The sequence below is a fragment of the Lolium rigidum genome, chromosome 5 (assembly GCF_022539505.1).
Source record: "Lolium rigidum isolate FL_2022 chromosome 5, APGP_CSIRO_Lrig_0.1, whole genome shotgun sequence".
NCBI classification, from domain to species: domain Eukaryota; kingdom Viridiplantae; phylum Streptophyta; class Magnoliopsida; order Poales; family Poaceae; genus Lolium; species Lolium rigidum.
Genome location: NC_061512.1, coordinates 69179615 through 69200020, shown reverse-complemented (window position 1 = coordinate 69200020; position 20406 = coordinate 69179615). Strand labels below are relative to the sequence as shown.

The 20406-nt window shown below is 40.2% G+C and overlaps 1 protein-coding gene and 2 long non-coding RNA genes across 8 annotated transcripts; 2 read left to right on the top strand and 1 right to left on the bottom strand.

Annotated features, from left to right (window-relative positions):
• Nucleotides 1-6278: 6278 nt before the first annotated feature.
• On the bottom strand, nt 6279-6990 carry LOC124654692 (glutaredoxin-C15-like). Its single transcript, XM_047193690.1, has one exon. It carries the CDS (start codon nt 6901-6903, stop codon nt 6589-6591), a length of 315 nt encoding a protein of 104 aa, XP_047049646.1. The 5' UTR covers nt 6904-6990; the 3' UTR covers nt 6279-6588.
• Nucleotides 6991-11170: 4180 nt separating this feature from the next.
• On the top strand, nt 11171-12910 carry LOC124657702. The gene is made up of 4 exons (XR_006988801.1): nt 11171-11520; nt 11953-12124; nt 12266-12326; nt 12855-12910. It is a non-coding gene; the product is annotated as an uncharacterized LOC124657702 (long non-coding RNA).
• A 2-nt stretch (nt 12911-12912) lies between these two features.
• Nucleotides 12913-19213, top strand: LOC124657701. Of its 6 annotated transcripts, XR_006988799.1 has the most exons (10): nt 12919-13042; nt 13335-13390; nt 13654-13718; nt 13794-13841; nt 14449-14546; nt 16076-16220; nt 17462-17486; nt 18172-18280; nt 18417-18624; nt 19002-19213. It is a non-coding gene; the product is annotated as an uncharacterized LOC124657701 (long non-coding RNA). The 6 variants fall into 6 exon arrangements; XR_006988796.1 differs by having other exon boundaries at nt 12916-13042; nt 17462-18280; XR_006988798.1 differs by having other exon boundaries at nt 12913-13042; nt 15143-18280.
• Nucleotides 19214-20406: the final 1193 nt, after the last annotated feature.

Sequence of the window (20406 nt, the reverse complement as noted above, 5' to 3'; positions counted from 1 at the left end):
ACACTAATGTTCCCACTTGAGTAAGTCTAGGTAAATAAGGAGTCTTGACAAATAATTGCTTATGAAATAAAACTGGCTTTATGCAAATAAACCTAGAGCTTAGAACATACCTAGAGCTATTAGTACTTCTATTAGTATAGTTTGCGAGTACTTTAAAGTACTCATGGCTTTATCCCTGGCTATTCAAATAGTCAGACTATGAAGAGGAGAACCAGTACCTGGAAGGTGGACAACAGGATGTCTACGATAACTAGGACTACCTCTTGACGTCAAGCGTTGCCTGTGGAACAAATGGACCACTACTATGTATCTTCCGCTATGTGTTATGTATTTGATCGATAGATCAATTGTTGTAATGAGACTGGATCATGTGATTCTGTGTTGTAAGACAATTATGGTTTGTAATGAATGATGTGCTGTGATATGAACTTATTATGTCTCGCAAAAACAATCTTCCTGGGATTGCGATGTATGGCATAATAGGCATCTGGACTTAAAAATCCGGGTGTTCACAGCTGGTACGTGTGGGTATGAATCTTTTCGAAAAGCCGTGTCCACAGTGACGAACGACTTCGGAATGGACGTGGAGATCATAGAGAACTTTAACCTGATCGTAAAACTTGGCAACCAATGTGTGTTTACGGATACCTTCTCCGGGTGCTGAGGGGTGATCCGAGGGTAGAGGTTCGAGATGATGAAGATTGGTAGATACAATATGTTGATCAATAGATATAGAGTTATCGCTCTCTTACCCCCTTTTTAAAGGTTCTAAGTAGTCGAGCTTCTTCTCCCTCCTGTTTAATAAAGGAAAACTGACTTTACGCAAAAGAAGCTCTACAGAAAGCCTGCATACCCGCTTTGCTAAAAGGTTGTACTAAGTCTTGCTGAGACCTTGTACTCAGCTTTGCATGCTTTTGTTTCAGATGAAGTCACTCCAACAGATGGTGGTTTCTAGTCGACATCGACGAGTAGCTTCGGGTTCCCAGGTGGCAGCCTGGAATCTTTGGGCTGGGACGTCGCCGTTATGCTCCTGGCCTCTTAGGCCTTTTGCTATCTTGCTATGTCTAATAGCATAACTTTGCTTCCGTTGATTGATGTATGTCAGGTCAGTGACATCCGCTTGTAATGCTTTGGTTCTTCGCTCAGTTATGAGCTTGTATTACTTCTTTGAGTCGTAGAATCACTGTTGGGTTACCGATTCTCTCACTGTAGTCTCTCGAGTTCTAGGTTAGGCTTATGTCAGACGACGATCTGGTATTTGTCTAACCCTGATCCCGGGGGTGCCACAGTTGATGGTCGGGCAGACGGTACGGTCGTTACAAACATAGATTGCCCCTTTTAAGCATGTTTTCCTTGCTTAAATTCCAATCTTAATTTTCTCCCATCTAATCTTGTGAGACCAGGTGCCTGGTAACCTAATCCATCCTCTCCAAAGATTTTTCTTTGTTCCTCAATCAGATCCAATCACCCTGACGCAACCTTTCGAGACCAGGAAGGTCTGGATGAAGAAGACAGATGAAGACACCGAAGAGATGGGGGAAGAGGAACCACCAAGCCTTGAAAGATGGGGGAAGAGGAACCACCGAGTCTACTCAAAGTGAACCCATTGCCAATTGGGAAGATCTGCCGTCGCAAAGCCTCGAGATGTTGAGGCACATCAGTGTTGAAGAAAAGAAGTTGTACTGACCAATTACTTTCAGCTAAAATCTCGCAATATCTCCTACGGAACTTTTCCCTCCATCATCTCAACTCCGGGAAATGATGAGGGATGAGGTTAGAGAAAATATCAATGAACTTGAGGAATTCTCTAATGCAAGTGTTGAGACTGTTGAAGAAGGGGTTGATGCCTACTATATGATGAGCAAAGATCTTGAAAACAAGATTGATGGCATCAACAATAGGACGAACACCCTCGGTAAATTTTTTGTTGAGATGACAACATAAAAGAAGGAAATCTTGAACATTGTGCAGAGGCAGTAGGCAGAAATTATAGAACTCTTTTCTTGTTTTGTGTGCATTTCTCATGATTGCACATGGGACATGAAGAAGGACGAGAAAGTCGAAGGTCTGCCCGAGGAAGATTAGGTACAAGCAAGGAGTTACGCACTCCTCCCTCACTTGGTTTCAAGCTTGAAGGCTTTCTAAAGACTTGTAATCTTTACAGCTTTCAGTACATTTATCTTTATCACAAATTTAGTTTAGATCCATTACATTAGAAACTAGATGATACCCCGCGCGTTGCTGCGGGAACTTGTAGTTTTTTTTAATAAATTCCAAGTTTAACGCTGAACCTCATGAGAATTACTCTGAGAATATACACAGCCTATGGCTAAATAGAAAATCATATATAACATGCAATTTTTCGCTGGGATTAGCTGGCAATGATTACCATGGACAAACATTGAATAGTTAACTCATGAGTGGTACTCTTATAAGGAAATAACATCAGCTACAAATTTTATATTTCAAGTTAACTAAGTAGCATCTGAACTCTGATGAAGTATTGCAAGGATTGCACATTGACAGATTTCAGGTACACCGAAATTTGAAGGTCTCTCATCAAAAAAATTCACAACACCCTAATCTTTCCAAAGCTCTGTGTGAACAAAAAAAAAAACTGAAAGTATCTGCTGGATGGATAAAGAGTTGTCAAGCAATCAAAAGTATTTAAAGAATGGGTAATTGAAAGAGCATAGTTAATGTAAATCTGAAAAGGATTTCAAATGCCATACCTTTGAATCAGAGCTCTGCAATAGATAAGTTAATTCACCACGTAGACTTGGAATGCATGCGGCAGCCCATTACATCTCATTAGCCTGTTATAGATGAAACTATGTTGAATTATCAAATAAAATATGATGATGATTTAGCGGATCTGAATAAATGGATACAAAGAAGTAGCCAACCTGACCAAATGTTGCACTGGATTATGAATGGCCAATTCGTAAAAACACTGAAAAATCCTAAAAGCATGATCTAAAGCAGCACATAAATTGTTATTTGGGTACTTTTATTGCTGAAGTCATACCTTAATGTGTTCAACAACTTTGATAGCTTAAAATGGTAGTGAAGGTATGGAGCAAACAATTTAGTATGTTTTTCAACTTCACTACCACCTATGCACCACAAAGAAGCAAATACTTAATAAGCGTGAGACGGAATGCTCGGATTGCCTACCAGGATGGCTTGTAGGATCTTCAGAGGTATCCATTTAAAACGCACACAATAGCTACCAGTTACTGTTGTTGTGGTCTATAGCCAAATTTTCTGAACACATGCACTGACGGAAGATTGTTGGAGAGCAAATTAGGATGTAACTAATTAATTAATTGAGGAGAGGGTACGTGTGCTTAGGCAATGCAAACTAAAATTTAAGAGATTAGATTCGAGGATTGCGTTACCAACGGAAGTAGGTGTAGTGCAGAGTCAGGCATTACAGGAGATGATGGCTAGCGTCTTCTAGCTCCGAAATATCCAAATAAATTGGGGGCGGTCAGGAGCTGATGGCCATCGTCTTCCAGCTTGAGCGACCAGAGTGAGAAACCAAAATATTCAAAGAATTTGAGGGGGTCTGAGGCAGCAGCTTGCATAAAACAATATAATCGGATCCAGGGTCAAATCGTGAAGTGGATTTCTGGCCGGAGGTCAACATAGCAGATTAGGAATACAGATTAGGAATACGTATTTAGGGATTGAATAAACAGAGGGATTAGAATGGGGAGCGGCGACGTACCAGCATGGTGGCCGAATTAGAAACGGGAGCGGCGAGGTACCAGCGTGGTGGCTGCCGTCTGTGGTGTAGGCTCGAGCAGGCTGGCGTGGTTGATGGCCTGATGCGGATGGCGGCATGGCCTTTCTTATAACCTCGAGGCAGTGGTGGATGAGTTCCATCTAGCAGTTTGCAGTGATTGAATGTTGGGATTAATTAGGTGTTTTCACGAGCATTTGTGAGGAGGAGGCCTTAGGTCACGGCTGAAACATCCATGGGGAGGAGGACGGGGGCGGTCGTGGCGATTGGAAGATGAACACAGGTTCTGCAGCAGCTTCCGTTTTTTTAGAACCAGAATTTTCCACGGGAGGAAGAGGGAGCGTAGCGGGCTTTTGGATCGAGCATGCTAGGCCCAGTTTGTCTTACGGGACGAAGGTATACTGAAGTGGGCCTATCGTGCAGGCCAGGGAGAGGAAGAGCGACCAGCCAACGTGACGAGCGACAACGCAAGCAATGCGGGAGGAGAACTTTTATTCTGGTGACGTGGCTCGCTGAGAGACCAGCAAAATGGGGTCATCTATTAAGAAAGAGAAGATTTATGTAATCATCATCTCTACGTAAAGGGAACAATAATTATCCTTGAATTGGGAGAAGATATTATGCATGAGAAAATCAGTTTGTGATCATTTTACTAGGTGTAACAATTGATTTAAGTGTTATTTCACTTGTATATAGATAATGGTTTCAGGATCTTCCACGCCTATAAGCTTTATTATAAAACAAGATGAGAACAACACCAATTAAATTTTATATTAAAATCCTGGAAGAAGTAAGAGCTAGGGTAATTACTCAAATCATGAATTGAATTATTTCATGCTGCACCTTGAAGTCTAAACATTCGTCCTTGATCTCTTTTGTGCCATCTTATATGTTGGTCAATGTCTAGTAGTTGGCACGGCTCTAAATGTAAAGGGGAAAAAAGAGAAAGAGTAAAAAAAAGGGAGAGAGAAAAAAGAAAAGAGAAATAAAAGGAGAAAAAAAGAGAGGTAAAAATAGAGAAAAAGTGTCATGGACAAGTAGACTTGTTAACAACTGAGAGAGCGACTGAAAGAAAACATTCAAGGTTTTTAACCAAAGTTGGATGCACAAAAGATCCCTAAAAATATTTGAGAAAACTTCAGCGTACTTGCGTGGTAAAAACAATACAAGCTACATTATGCTTTTGATAATATTTTTGAATAAGAACCATTCTTATAAGGTATGGAAGCCTCCTAGTCCATTTGGCTTATATAAGAGAGATAACATTTGAGAGTAGTTCCACATCACTTAAAAATTTCATTCTTTATATTGCCCTCATTCATTTTATCGACTTGCCTTCCGTGAACAAGTTAACCCTGTTCACTCAAGTTGATATATTCTTCACGGATGAACATGATTCTAAGCTTGGGGATGTTGATGAGTGCAGAAAGTGACGTTGTGTACGACGTTAAAATGCCTTAGTAGTAGGCAGTTTTTTTATCATTGTACCATGCTAACTCGCCCTATTTTGTTTGTTTCACCAGGAGGAAGGAGATTGATAAATCGCTAAAAGAGATCATATTCGGGTGCAATAATGATGATTGAAGGCATTAAAAACATCTTCCATGCACCTGCCACCTGCCTAGAAGTCTAGCCTTGGCCATGGACACCACGGTATGGCCGAGGGGTTACTGTCATTGGGATGGCGGTGCTGGAATCGTTGGCCGCTACTCTTCTCCTTATGATAGGCCTTTCGGGAGTCTTGCATTGTAGATAACGTTGGGGTGTACGGCTCGAGCCTCCGGGCATGGCAACACTGCTCAGGAGGCTGGGGTGTGACCCGACGGGGAAGTCCGTTCCTCCCCATGCCGGCATGAAACTTGGCCCGCGCGGTGGGTCAACATCGGCCGGTATACATGTCACGCATCCCATTAGTAGCATGGACTTTGGGGCAGGTGCCTTTTTCGTTTCTAGCCGGCACACCTTGCCATCCGGTCCAACAAAGGCTAGCCATCACATGAGGCTTCCGGCTTAGTCCTTGTGCACCTAAGGGCGCACTTTACCTTAGCTAGTTACTAGAGTTTTTACTTCTATCGGTACCCGGTTATCCATCACCCCGATAGTAGCCCCCGAGCTTGTCAGCGGCTCGAAGATTCGGTCATGGGCTTGACCAAAATAAAAGGGTTTAACCAGTACCCTCCTTGAAACTTTGCACATTTGGACTACTCCTTAGCCGGCCCGCTCATCCGCATGATCTCCTAGCCTAGCCACTCCTTAGCTGGTAGGGGATGCGAACCGTTGCACCATCTTAGTGTCTCTATTCCTGATAAGATAGTATAAGGGGAGAGGAAATATCATGATGACTTGGTGGCACGTGCGGCCGCCTGAGTCTTAGTTTGGCGTGCCTACGAAGCGTTGCCATGAATCTTTAACGGGACAAGTAACATCGTGGAACAAGCCTTTCAGGCCGGCGCTGCGATTAGACTGGTCATCTGTTGGCGTGCTCGTCTTGCAAATGTAATATACCATCAATACTACTAAGACATTTCAGTTACACTATACATAGCTCTTATTGGAAAAATGTCATATGCAGTGCAGCAAAACGTCACACTTGCCTTGCTAGAGGGAGAACAAAACGTCTTGTGCTCTCGCTCTACAGGAAACTGTATGCTACGCTCACGTGACGATCCACCTGAACAAATTACTTGAACAATTCTCCCGTACACTTTTATTGGAAAAGGAAATCTCTCGTATTTAAGTTAAGCACGCATACATTCATGCACGCGAGGTCCAAAATTTGCCAAAACTGGAATTGCCGATGTTTCACTTCCAACAAAATTTGGCTGGTGAGGTTCCGAGGGTCACAGCCACATGGCTCCGGCGGCTTTGAGCATGGGCACCAGCTTGCCGCTGAGATGCAACGATATGATCCTGTCGGTGGAGCCGATGAGCTTGCCTCCGATGAAGACGGCAGGGACGGGCGGATTGCGGCCGAGGCGGCGGGCGAGATCCCGCTCCATGTCGCGGCCGCGTGGGTCCTTGTCCAGCTCGTGCACCACCGCGCCTACGCCGAGGCCAGAGAAGAGGGTCGTCACCGTATGGCTCATCGGGCAATCGATGTTCGCCGTGAAGATCACCACCGCCTTCTCCGCCGACAGCCTTGTCACCTTCTCCATCGTTGACCGGCCGGCCGCAGAGTTCGTGTCTTCTTTCTTGATCGGGAGTGAACGGTCTAGTGTTAGTATAGGCAGCTGTAATGTCTGTGGTCGTATAATTTGTGGTTGTAGGGGTGTAAACCGAGGTCCTTTTTATAGTGTTCGTGATATGTCAATCCAGATGAGAGAGGGAGTAGTGGTGCGGGCATCAGAATCTGGGACGCCTGCAGCTACAGTACACGCTCAAAATGGGCAGCTTCCTGTTCCATAGTATCAGTTCGGTGGCATATGAACTTGCAGATTTGCATTAAAATGTATGAGCACTTGAGTCATCATATATATTTTATAATAAAGTTACATGTTTTTAAATATCTTATTGAATAAAGTACATCTGTAAATGTTTTACAAAAATTGTGCAACTTTATGGCTCCCCAAATAACAAGGTGCAGTTGCTCTCTTAAGCGAAAAGTGTGTTCTTTGTCGACAAAAACAAGAAAAATAATGTATTTTCTAGCTGGTGCACCGTATTTGTGTCATCCTTATTAATCAAATTAATTGGCGAAAGAATCTTCCTACATCATATGTCAGCTATAATCCATTGAATGATAATGTGCAGTTATAGTTGTTTTACAGAAAACATCACGAGACTGTTCTACTATGTAAATAAATTAAATGGCAATTGTAGATTTCCACTGTTTTAAAGTGCATGTGTCATGTATGTCTTGTTTTTTTTTTCTTGCTAAAGAATCTGAGAGGCATACGGAAGGAAAATGGTTTAAAACAACTTTAAATAGGGAGTTAACAATATATACATTGTTGGCTTGGTCTGATGCTAAATACCGAAAAAATCACACACCCCACCGCCACCACACGGCGCTCACACATGTGCACATGCACACACACAAACTCTATCTATATATACATTTTTCCATCACTAATTGAGGCAATACATTTTCTGAAAAATTGGTAACATGCATGGCTTTAATTTAATTACAATTGTTTCGTAATGATTGTGCTTGAGGCCTTATTGATTCTAACTTAGATTGGCATACACATACATGGTAATCTTGTGTAATATGTGATATTGCTTAATTTATGGGGTAATTAAGTGAAATTCCACTCGAGAAAGTTTCTCTCAAAAAATAACTTTACTTATCATATGGAGAACATAAATCAGAATGTTAGAGAAATTTCTCTTAAATCTATTATATACTAAAAGCATAATACGAGAGTCTAAAATAGAGACACTACGTTGATCCACATCATCGAAATTATTTTAACTGTTAGATCTATAATTTTAATGGACAAGATTTAAAGATTTTACGTAACACATAAAAGCATATATTTTATGGGCATGGATTATATGTCACGTGGAACATCTTCCACGGGAAAGAAAAATAAAAAGGAGTAACATGGAGGCATTACATGTACAAGCATCATCACGTGTTTCCTACATAGAAAGCCTACCTGGAACAAAAAAAATCAATTAGCTTTCCTATTAGTAAACTAAGCATGCATCATCACGTCACGTATGGAAGAAAAATTGAAATTTTCTTCCGGTTAGGATTCTAATTCAAATTAATTTTATGGTAGTAGTTTAGTGGTAAAAAGATATGGATTTTAGTCGGAATGTAGAGTGGCCAAAACATACAGAACTAATATCTCTACGCAGAAATTTCTAAAAAAATAATCTGATCAATATCCAGTTGTCCACGTGAGTATCATAAGGCTACAAAAATTGGATTCTCGCTATGTTTAAAACACAGACGGGTGGCATGATATAGGGGTCATCGGCATACATGCTGACATGCCGAGTGCTCTAAAATGGCCGTCCGCAAAACCTAGCCGTCGGCATACATGCCATTATGTCGAGGCTTCCTGTCGGCAAAACCATAGCCACCGGCATAGATTACTGCCACGTGGCCTTGTAGTTCGGCCCACCGATGGAAGCCTGACGGCGGTAGGTGTATGCCAACGCTACGTTAGAGGCCCTCGGCATATAGGGTATGCCAAGGGTGGCCCTCAGCGTACCTTTTTTACGTTTTCATTTTACTTTTATTTCATGCTACTTAGTTATGCTTCAAACAAAAGTGGTTCAAACAAAATAATTTACAACCTTTGAATAGAAATCATAATAGCACATATATCTTTGTATTTAGGTGGACTATAGAACTATATAGAAGGTAATGTGATTATCTTTGAAACTATGAGTTGATTTCATGGTACTTTCAACACAATAAGGATGATGAACAAAATAATTTACAATATTAGAATGGAAATCATAATAGCTCGTATATCTTTGTATTTAGGTGGATTATAGAAGCGTATATAATATAATGTGGATATCTTTTAAACTATGAGTTGATTTCATAGTACTTTTGACACAATAAGGATAATGATGTCGCATTTGCGAGAGGACCACCCTTGCCAGAAGTTTCGTGATATTTTCATCTGAACTTCTATCCTCATATTTGTTTATAACACAGGGAGCGTATTCTATATTAAAATATATATTAAAAAATGTGGCTAGAAAATTCTATGGTAAAGCAAACCACATACATTAATCAGGTACCTTATACTTAGTTAACCGTGTCTGATTGATCAACATGGTTGTACATAAACAGATCCGGCAATTGCTCCGGTGGACATTTTTTTCACTACACCGTGTTGATATTGATGCTAATTCTAATTTTATCTTTGTGTATAGGTCTAACACCACTTATAGACTCGCTAACTCGGGGATTCAATGATTTGTTTGACTTATTAATACCATGTGCTAATGACCATATAATAAGTCATTAGTATACTCCCTCTGTCCAAAATGAGTGTCCCGGATATGTCTAGATTCGTAAGTATCTACATGTGTTTAGTGTGTAGATACATGCGAATCTAGATAAATCTGTGACATTTATTTTGAAACGGAGGGAGTATATATTTATTTTATAAATCACACAACGATCATTACTTCACAATTTTATATTCCCATGGCTATGATATTATACTTAACGTGTTATAAACACTAGCTATAGAATCAAAGTGTTGATGTTCAATCCGATAGCATGAAAATATATGAAAACTTGAATTTATAGCAAACACTTTTAATGGAGTAAAGATCGCCCTCGCATGCGAGGGCCACTGTGCTAGTTATAATAAAGATAGTGCTTCCCATTCGGATATGTGATCTTATATATGCTTCCAGAAAACTTACACTTATGTTTACAAAAATGTATGCACTTCCTTGCGATTGCTGAAAAAATTCAAAAAAATAAAGGAACTGGAAAAAAACAGAAACTAAATTATTTATGATGATAACCAATACAAAGCCAAAGTGCTCACAGAATCTGACGTAGGGCGCTTGCACAACATTGCAGGTGGGCATCACAAAAGATATATGTGGGTCGGCTAGTTGTTGCATGTACAGTACAAAATCAATTCGATTCCACCAAAGGTCCAAACATTAGATCCGAAAAATGGATAAGCTAATAAAACAAAGTCAATACATAATATAAATTGAGCTACCATAGAATCTCAGAAATGTGGCGCTCAATTGTCCACGCCTTTGGCTATAGCTAGATACCTTGTTATGTCTTATCTATCCATGCATTTCCACTTGTGGTTTTAGAATATGTAGGAAATTGAAGGCATTTGTGCGTCCAGATGAAAAAAGATAAGTAAAGTACCGAGTCACCAAATGCAAATAGCTAGAGGCATCGGTCTCTTTTTCTCTTTTGCAGGTGCTCCCGGTCGCTTACCTCTGATGCAAATCGAGGCCGGTCAATTAATTCAAGCCTATAAATTTATCATATGCATGCAGGGCCACGCATGCTTTTATATCCATCCATCGGAACATCACTTTATATAAGTATATCATATCCGTTCATATATGGCATGCATCACGGTAATTTGATGTAACTTGCTTGTGAAGTACTGCGGATCCATGGACACAGAACTGAAAGCAAATCTAAGTAGCAAGTACACATATTTAATTGGTTGTGTGAATCAGCCCATGCAGAGGCCAGAGCTCACCAATTTCCAGAAAAACAAAAGTAAAACCGCCCAGCCTGGAATCTAAAGGTATAAGCACCTCCATGGGGCATGGAGAGGCTATCCACGCCATGCCATCAGGCGCGCGGGGGCTGGGCGTTGCTAGCTTCGCTTGCTCCAACTACTGCCACGTGTTGACGTGATATTGGCTCAGGGAAGGGAAGAAAACGTCATTGCTTTATCCCAGAAAGGGAGCCGAAAATATCTCTGCCTCTCCCCGTTCTCTCTCCCTCCCATCCTCTCCTCCTCCAATTCGTCGCCGCTGCCCCTCCCGCTCCTCTCTCGCTGCCACTCGTCCTGCTCCTCTCCCCAGTTTCTTCTTCTTCCCCCCTCCCTACTCGCCATGCCCCGGTCGTGCATAGAAGGAGGAGCACAGAGAAGGGGCACTGGGACGTGCCACGTCCAGTGAGGGTCAGAGAGGGAGAAACAGTGAATAGGGTACTGACGGAGGAGGAAGAGAGACCCAGCGGCGCGCTGCATCTCCCTCTATCTCGGCTTCTCTTCGTCTCGCGCAGTGGCCGTTGGCCTGCCGGGATCTGCCCCTCCACCCAACCCCTCTTCGTTTGGGGCAGAAGGAGGTCATCTACGTTGCCGGTTCGAGCTCTCTCTCTCTCTCTCTCTCTCTCTCTTTTTCTGCACATTTTAATTTGCATCTGATTTAGCTTTTTTTTTTTGGACTACATGCTTTTCTCAGATAGCCTAGGTTTCAGATCTAAAGAGGATTGACACTGTAGGTTCTTTATATAATTGCTTAGTTGAGATGTTTAAACAATAGTTGAGATCTGCCATGTATCTGAATTCTTATTTTTCTTTTGTGTAGAGGTATATGGACTGAAGGTTATTGTGCAGTGTACTTGCTACTTAGATTTGCTCCATTCATATCAAGCTTGCAGTGTCACAAGAGATGGATATATGATTTGCTGCTTGTTGCGTGACCCCCATCTCTGTGCATCGCTAGGAGAAGTTATGCCGCAGCTGCGCCACATAACAGGGCCCTGCTAACGCTGCCATGGATTCTCTGTCCAGGTGTCCCAGGCTCCCAGCAGCGTGTCGGGGAAGACTTGCTGCAAGGCGGAGCACGCTCGAGAGACGGCGATATACGGAGCTAGGAGTTTAAGGCACACCATCGTTCTTAGTATTGGATCCTGCGCCCATTTTAACTTCTCAAGAATAACTGAATGTATGATTACTTCATAAGGTTAGTTCATGGCATACTGCATTCCAGAGTGTTCCTCTACTATATCATCTATATGAAAACTAGATCCGTACCTTCATTGTAAATAACTTTTTTGACCATGAATATGATGCGCTTATTCTGTTGTGCTTACAAATTATTCAGCGCCTTATAGATATTGCCATCTGATGTGTAAATATTGTGGAAGGAAGATGAACATATTCAGGTGAGCTATTTTCTCACTAATTATTTGCTACTTTCTTTCTTAAGATGTTAGGTTATTTAGAATTTCAGTAGCTTTCCTCTAGAATTAGTCAAGATTCATTTCTTGCCTCAGTTTGTTCTCTAGAGATCATAATCTGGATACATTGTTTAATCGAATTTGTTGTCGTTGTAGTTTTTGTGATCTAGAAATTAAATGACTATGAAACTGTTGGTGGTGGATGCCAATTGTTAAGTCCATTTAATACTAAATCCTTCTGAATAATTAAGGTAATGATTTAAGGGTCAGATGTCTCATGCTTTGTTAGTATTCGTTTTCCTTGCATAGTTCTGAGTTTATATATAAATGGGATTGAAGTAAAAGGTTTTTTCTATTTTCATTCGGTTGATATTTTTAAATAATGATTTTAGTTATAAATAAATCGAATTCTGATGCAATACATGTCTCTGAATTTTCCTTTATTTTCATGTTTGTTCTTTCTACTAAAATATGCTTCTGCAGCACCTCCAATGCCTCTGATTTACTGTGCAGGGCAACTAACGGTCATGAAATAGGGAATGAAGTCGCCGAGGCAGCACGAACTCTCGGTGTCGTGGCCACCAGCGAGCGGCAAGGGCGCAACCAGTGATAAAGATTGAGGTCTACAGTCGGCAGCCCGGTTGTGGCCAATGTCCTTGCACGTTGGCCTCCAATGCCTAGATGAAGGTTCTAAGCCCTAGGTGAGCTTTTGTTTCTTTCTTATTTCCGCGTATCTAGATAAGTGATTAGGTCATGGTTCTCAACTTTTCCCGTTTTTATTCGGCATGCCTGATTGATGTGTGACCTCATCGTGTATCTGTAGATGCGGCTCAGTCTATTGGTTCCATTTGTAGCACGAGCCCCTTGCTTTAGATTGCTTTGTCTTATTGTCATTTGTCTCATGTTTTCTGCTCCATTTGGTCTTTGTAGATACTATCTGCTTGCTACCCTTGTACATCTGTATTGTTTAACTTCTGTTTTTGCTGTATTCAGGTGCTCTCCTCCTTGGCGTCGGATCTAACTTGCTGGAGAGTGTTCAATCCTGGATGGTTGGTTTAATTACTTTCTTGGTGTGTGGCTGGTCGCATTTAATTTTTTCTGCCCTGACGTCATTTATGTTATATACAGTTTTCTGCATAATTTGATCATTTAGGATATTACTGATGAATTAATATCTGAAAAATGATTGTTCAACGGTTATCAGGCCTAGGGCATATAAGATATTTAAGCAATTCTTTTTGTGACCTTGGATACATTTACTTGATCATGTCTTCTGATATGTTTTGTTATTATTTTGTTCTTGACAATCCAGGGTTGTCAGCAGCTAACAGACAAAGTATATTTTGCAGTACAAAGGAAACTTCAGAGAAGATCTAGGTACGATTAGATCATTAGTTCACAGAAGGTGCCATTTTTTATATCTTTGTTTTGATCCCACTTTCCCTTTCGCAGGCCAAGAACAAACTGACCATTTTGCAGGCAAGGTCATCTACATTCATGGTATTTACTTCATACTTACAATTACTTGCTACTATTTACGACATTAAATGCACTCTATTGTTTGCAAGAATAAGCACACGATGTATATAAGCTTGCATATTTTTGGTACTTTTATGTTGTGCGTCCAGCGGTCTGCATTGTGAGAATTGATCTCTAACGAGTAAGTTCAGTTTTCCTAAACGTCTTATATTAGTGAACTCATAGGGTTTTCATTTTAGCGGATTTTGATGATGTGCATCCTTTAGTTTCAGACTTGTTCATGTACCTATCACTAGGATGCAATAAGATTTATAGGTGTTGTATAATCAAATTAGAGGATTTAGTTCACCATTGATGTTGAAGTACTTCTACAGTGTGAACGAGAACCCCTTTTAATTTTGTTTTGTTAGAAATAGTTTGAAAGTGGATAAATTGTTTGGAGCATTACATGGATATGACTTATGAGTTCAGTCAACATCTCTCTGTTTCTAATAAGCAAAAAAATATAGTTTTGCTTTCTTGGATCTGTTCCTATAATTTTACGCTCACCCTATGATCCAAAAGAAAATGTGCATTTTAGAGGCGCAAATTAACAGTGCTCTGTTCTGATAGATTTTTTCCTTGATAGTTCTGTTTCGAGAGATGGGGCATGTATGGATTGAGGAGGTCAAGAAGTTGGCATATTGGCAATATATTAATTTCAAGCAACAAGGGAGACCCAAAATGGTAATTTGTTTTCGACTTGAATCTTGGAATATTGCATGAATATGGCTCGTGTGCATCCACTATTGCATTCTTTTTGTCGACTCAATTCACTTGAGCTCTCAGGAACGTTAAAAGTGTTCTTGCAACAATCTTTGATCATGTGGCATTCTGATAGTTATTCTGGAGGATTGCATTCTGGTAGTGTTTCAAAATCTGGAGACGATATCCATACTATACCATGTTGCTATTACTTTTTTTAATCCTATCCAACATTTCTTATATCCATACTTTACTACTCCCTCCGTTCCTAGATATAAAGTGTATAGTTTTTGGCATGAAAATTAAGAAACACACGTGGAGATAAAACTACACAAGGTTTTGGAGGGATTTATCCTAGACAGTTGACATGATAAAATAGAGGAGTTTTTAAAAGATAAGAAAACACAAGAAAATCCCTAAAAAAATATCCACACAATTTGTCCAACGCAATATACCTTGTATTTTGGAGTTTTTTATTAAAAAACTATACACCTTAAATCTAGGAACGGAGGGAGTATGTTTCAAAATCTTCTGGGCTGCATGTCTAAAATGAAAATTCATAATTGAGGCACGCCCAGGCACGCGTTCCCCGGATTACGCATTATTGTGGAGGAGGACCAATTGTGGGCTGCAATATCTTGTGGGCTGCAGTATCTACGGGATATGTAGAGAAATAAAGAGGAAAATCTTGTGGGCTGCAATATCTACGGCCAGTCAAATCACATTATTTAGTAGGAGAAATAAAGAGGAGGACCAATTGTTGTTGTGGATATGTAGAGAAATTCATTCTGACCATGGTGTATTTTATATGGAAACTTTTTCTTTGATTACATCTTTTTCTTTAATTGAGGCTTCTCTTGTAAACCTAATGATATAGCCATATAGGAGGAAATTGTTCCGCATGATCCTCATATGATGAATACGAAGTGATATCTTCCCTTCTGGTAGCCAGGCTCGATTAAAATTTCAGTTTAGAGTTCATGATTATGCACTAATCTGTTTAGAAATAAATATTGTCTTGGCAAATATTATTAGCCATTTTCGTGAAAATTTGGTGAAAAGTCATTTGACAGGTTCAGGTAAAGATTTTCCATATTTTTCGTTTGACGAGTTCTGGTAAATATTTTCTCACAGTTTATTTTGTGTCCAAATTCACGTGTTTCAGCTTATTTGATGTTTATCATCGACTTTCATAAGCCTTTAGGATTTGCTTTTGTTTACCAGCAACTTCAAAGGTGTTCAGAAATGCTCTGTTTCAAGTGCTCTGTTTTGAGATGCTGGAAATGCTCTTTAATACTTATCGTTATTAAATTTGAGTTTGCATTTTGGAAAAAAATAGCTAATGGGTGCTAGGGATAATGACCGTTGCTTCATTACAATTCATGTTTACCATTTATTTGTGATTAAGCTCGATTGTTTGTCACGAAATGACACATGTAATAGGCATGATATTTCACTACCATTCAATTATAGCTTATGTACCCTCTACATGTCATTGTTTTGTCATTCAGGATATCCGCCTTGGGCTCTACTCTGGGATCGCGTCTGCAATGTTGAGCCACACACGGAGGTACAGTCGTGGGATTCGCCGTGGTCAGTCTAACCCCTGGCAAGGTGTCAACACTAGCGATCTCGCCATCTCTCTACCATCCCGAGGTAAACAAGGCATCTCTATCCTTAGGCTGACTTGCTGCAACCTCATATGGAAGTCTTATCACCAAGGGGCAACAAAATGACAGTGTGTAGCCAGCTAGAGAAGTGTTCTATTTGCAGTATAATTTTATTCTCATATTAGCTAATTGACAAACAATAGGCGCACATCAGCGTGCAATGTTTTCAGCAATTAGACATCTATACTCTGCAGTTATTAGCTTTTCCATTGTTCTGGCTTTGCCCATCTACGGTTCTTCCTTTTAGTTAGTTGGTTCACTCTCTCTATGCAATTGGCATGTACTGCTATGTATGCTATGCACCGCATTGGTTAAACATGGTTATCGGGTTGAGCTAGAAGAACACATCATTTTCTATATTGCTTTGCTTTAAACAAACTAGAATTATATGATTACCTCACAAAATGCTTTCCGCGAACATGAACGATATATGTTGATCCGACGAAATTAAAGTTTTATCTGACCATGGATAGTTTTATTTTTAAGTGTGCCGCACTGATGGAAGAGTTTTTTTGGTGATCTTCTATCTAGATTAGCCGAACATGATTCACTTGAAGCATTTTTGCCGCTCCCTCTTGAGTGTTTTGTATTCTCTTGTGTACTTAACCACTAGCATTTTTGAAATCATTTGAAGAAGCTTTACGTATTTATCCACTTGAGGATGGACATGCTACCAGAAACTTTGATAGTTATTATTATTAACAAGTGTTATTTCAGATACCTACAGTTAAATCTCTTATCTTTTTTCTAGGTTTTGGTACATGGATCAGTAGAGGCTACCTAATATTTTAGAATACATTGGGCAAAGACCTCGGACTTGCATATTTATGGTCCTCATGTATAAGAAAAAATTGATATAGCATCAGATTTATGTGTTTACTAGGTTTGTTTGTTAATTCTGGAGCTTTTTTAATTCTCAAAAAAATATTGTGTTAATTCTTACCTGATGGCTTTAACGAGATAAGAGGTAAAATTTAACAGTTATCAACTTACCGATAAGAGGTAAAAAATATTGTGTTAATTCTGGAGCTGTCATGATTCAACGTGCCCTAAAAAAAGCCATGGCTGAAATAATGAAATGGAAGATATACACTCTCCTCAATCTTTCATAGCGGATCCTTTTTTACATTCTATACTTCTGCAATGTTTTCTTCCTACTTATAGATGTTTGGCATTGTATTTTTTAACTGGCCAAGGTTAACTGTGTGTCTTCATCATCTACTGCAGGGAAAGAGCAGCTTATGCACAAAAGGTGTATATCTTATGCTTTTTACGATATTGTAGTCGCACACTGTCACTGAATTTCTTAGGACGTGTTTAATTGGCGCGTTTTGTCAGCGATATTTGTTCCAAAATTGACTTCATATATTTTTAGTCAGCGATATTTGTATTGCTTTGTCGGTGCACATAGATGAAGGGAAATTTATACTTCCTTTTTAAAGATTCAAACACAGTTAAATATCTCATGTATTTTCCCGAATCATATGTAAGGCCATGATATAACGGAGGTGTCAGAAAGTTCAGGTGAGATCCAAATACTCCATAACCTCTGATTTCCTAGATATTGGTGCATTATTCGTGATTATTGAATTAAGAAACCACACCTTTCTTTAATTAAATGGTAAGAAAGGCCACAAAACTATGATGTAATTAGGAAGCGAAACTGAAATCTGCTACCTGATGTTCTGCTTGGACATAGGATTCAGTTTTTAATTGCGGAAATCATCCAAGTTGACACTTCTGAGTTGTGGTGTGCAGACTTTCTACCTGCATTTTATGTTAACTTGGTGCTGCCAATCTTGGCCAGCCATTTGTATACTTGGTCATGTGCTCTAATTCGGTCCTTAATCTCTTATTAAGCAGTAAGTAAAGAAAGCTCTTCAGATAGATATAATTTCGAGAATGACTGAAACTTGATTTTTTTTTTGCATGTTTAGCTGTGTTGCGGCTATATTATATGTATATATTATGTCCAAGAGATATGTGGTGCGGGGAGTCGCTGTTGCAGTACATGGAAACAATGATCTTCCTTTACTTCATGATTAGGTATTCTTTCCCATGGATCATAAATAGCTCGGGATTTTCTCCCTTGCACTCTGCTTTATTCTTATGCAGTTCATCTCTCTTTTGTTGCGCCCTTTATGTAAATATGTACAAAATATATAATTGTGATCAGTTGCAGGTGTTTAGAGTATTCCTGTGCACCAGGGAGCACAAGGAGTTTGGGAGGAAGGACGAGCCCAAAACCATCCGTCAGCGATGGCAAGCAGCGAAGGGTCAAGTTGGAGGCAAACATCAAGAAGCATGTAAGAAGGTGACAGTCGCTGGAGCATACTGTAGCTCGGACAATTACCACAAGAACTTGAGTTTGAGACCCTGAAGCAAACTAGGTAAATGTTCTCTGAATAAAAGTATTAATATGTTTGTTTGTGTGTTGTCTGTGATGTGTGGGTGAGAGAAAAGTGAGCAGATTTTTAATGGGGAAGGAAAATTATTTGTCCATGTTCTATTTTTCTTGGGTATCAAAGGATCTCTTTGTTATTTCTCAATTTTCAAAAATATATGCCCAGACACACAGTATTTAGTCAGTTGATGCTATTGGGTGTCATGGATGTCTTGCATCTTTTTTTTAGAAGAGGGCTCCAACGAGGGGAGCCCCGGCTCCATTTTCATCAATGAAACCAAGTCTTTTTACATCATCATCTTCTTTTTTGCTGAAAGTAAAAGACAGGAATGCCCTCAGGCAGAAACTAAAAGTTCATTACAGGGACCGTCTTTCCAGCTAGAAACAACAGGGGAAACCTAAAGGTAAAACAAGAAATCTCGAGGACATGAAGTGGTGGCCGAGGCGGAGTAGCATCCCAGCTTCAGCTCGACTTGTACTGCTGAACCATGCACATGAGGCTGTCCTTGATCATCTCTTTCGGCAGCAGGTCTCCATCTCTTGCACTCAGATTGTTCCAGCCAGGGTTCACAAGGCTTAGAGCTGCTTGCAGGTGTCGATGGAGCAACGCGCTGCACCGATGAGCTGATCCAGGAGAGAAGACGCCAGGGAAGCAAGAGATAGTGAAGCCACATGGATCACACCCAAGGCAGCAAGGGGCTTTGGCCACCTATAAGGCCTGCTGGGAGAAAGTGTCTATCTGTAGAAGCATAGATCCTGAGATTTATACTCGTGAGAAAATCACGAGTTTCTCAGATTTTGTACCACCATGTAGATGTCTTGCATCTAAGATTTATGCTTACGAGAAAATCACAAGTTTCTCAGATTGTGTAACACCATGCATATATCTGGGAAGGAGTTCTTAAAGAAAATAAAGGCAAGAGTATATGCTCATAGGTATATGAGTAGTACAGGAAAAAAAAAAGCTTGCCTAGTGCATTTATACAGTGACATAGGTTGAATTCACATGAAATGAGATCCTGAACTTTTATTTATTGCAACTAGAAAATCCAAAGCACAAGCTATATAAATACATACATATTATAAGGCAAGAAAACACAAATGTTCTTTATGTCTAAGGTAAGGTTGATACATATCGTTTCACCCATTGGATAGATTTTTCATTTGATTTCTACATATGCTTAATATAGTGCTTTACAAACTTTTTACCAGGACCACGAGCCAAGGCGAGCACCAAAATATTCCTCTATTTTCCTGAATATATATAAGCATGTGCTACTCTGTTCGTGATTTTGTTTGTTTCATCCTAATTTCATGATATTCACTTTGTTTGTAAAAGCTAAAAAATGAATTAATATTTTACGTTGGATTTTCATTGTCATTATACAAAATGTAAATCGGTGCGGATTTCACGGGATCGTGCGCCAAGGCGCACATCTAAATCTAGTTAAGTGTTAGACTAGCAAGATCTGCATGCAAATGTCTCTCATATTTAAGCTAGCCGTAACAAAAGATTTAGTGCTTGCAACAAGAGTAATGACAACAGTGGCGGTAACATATGCGGTAACACTACGTGAACGCGCCGAGGTGCCGATGGCTAGATCCTGTGCCGACGGCAAAATATCGGGGCCGTCGGCACAGGACCCGTTCCGGCCAGGCCAGCAGGTTAGCCGTCGGCACATGAAAACCGTCGGCACATGAAGGTCTGTGCCGACGGCAACCGTCGGCACAATTTCGGCCGTCGGCACAGCCTCTCCGTCGTAATGGC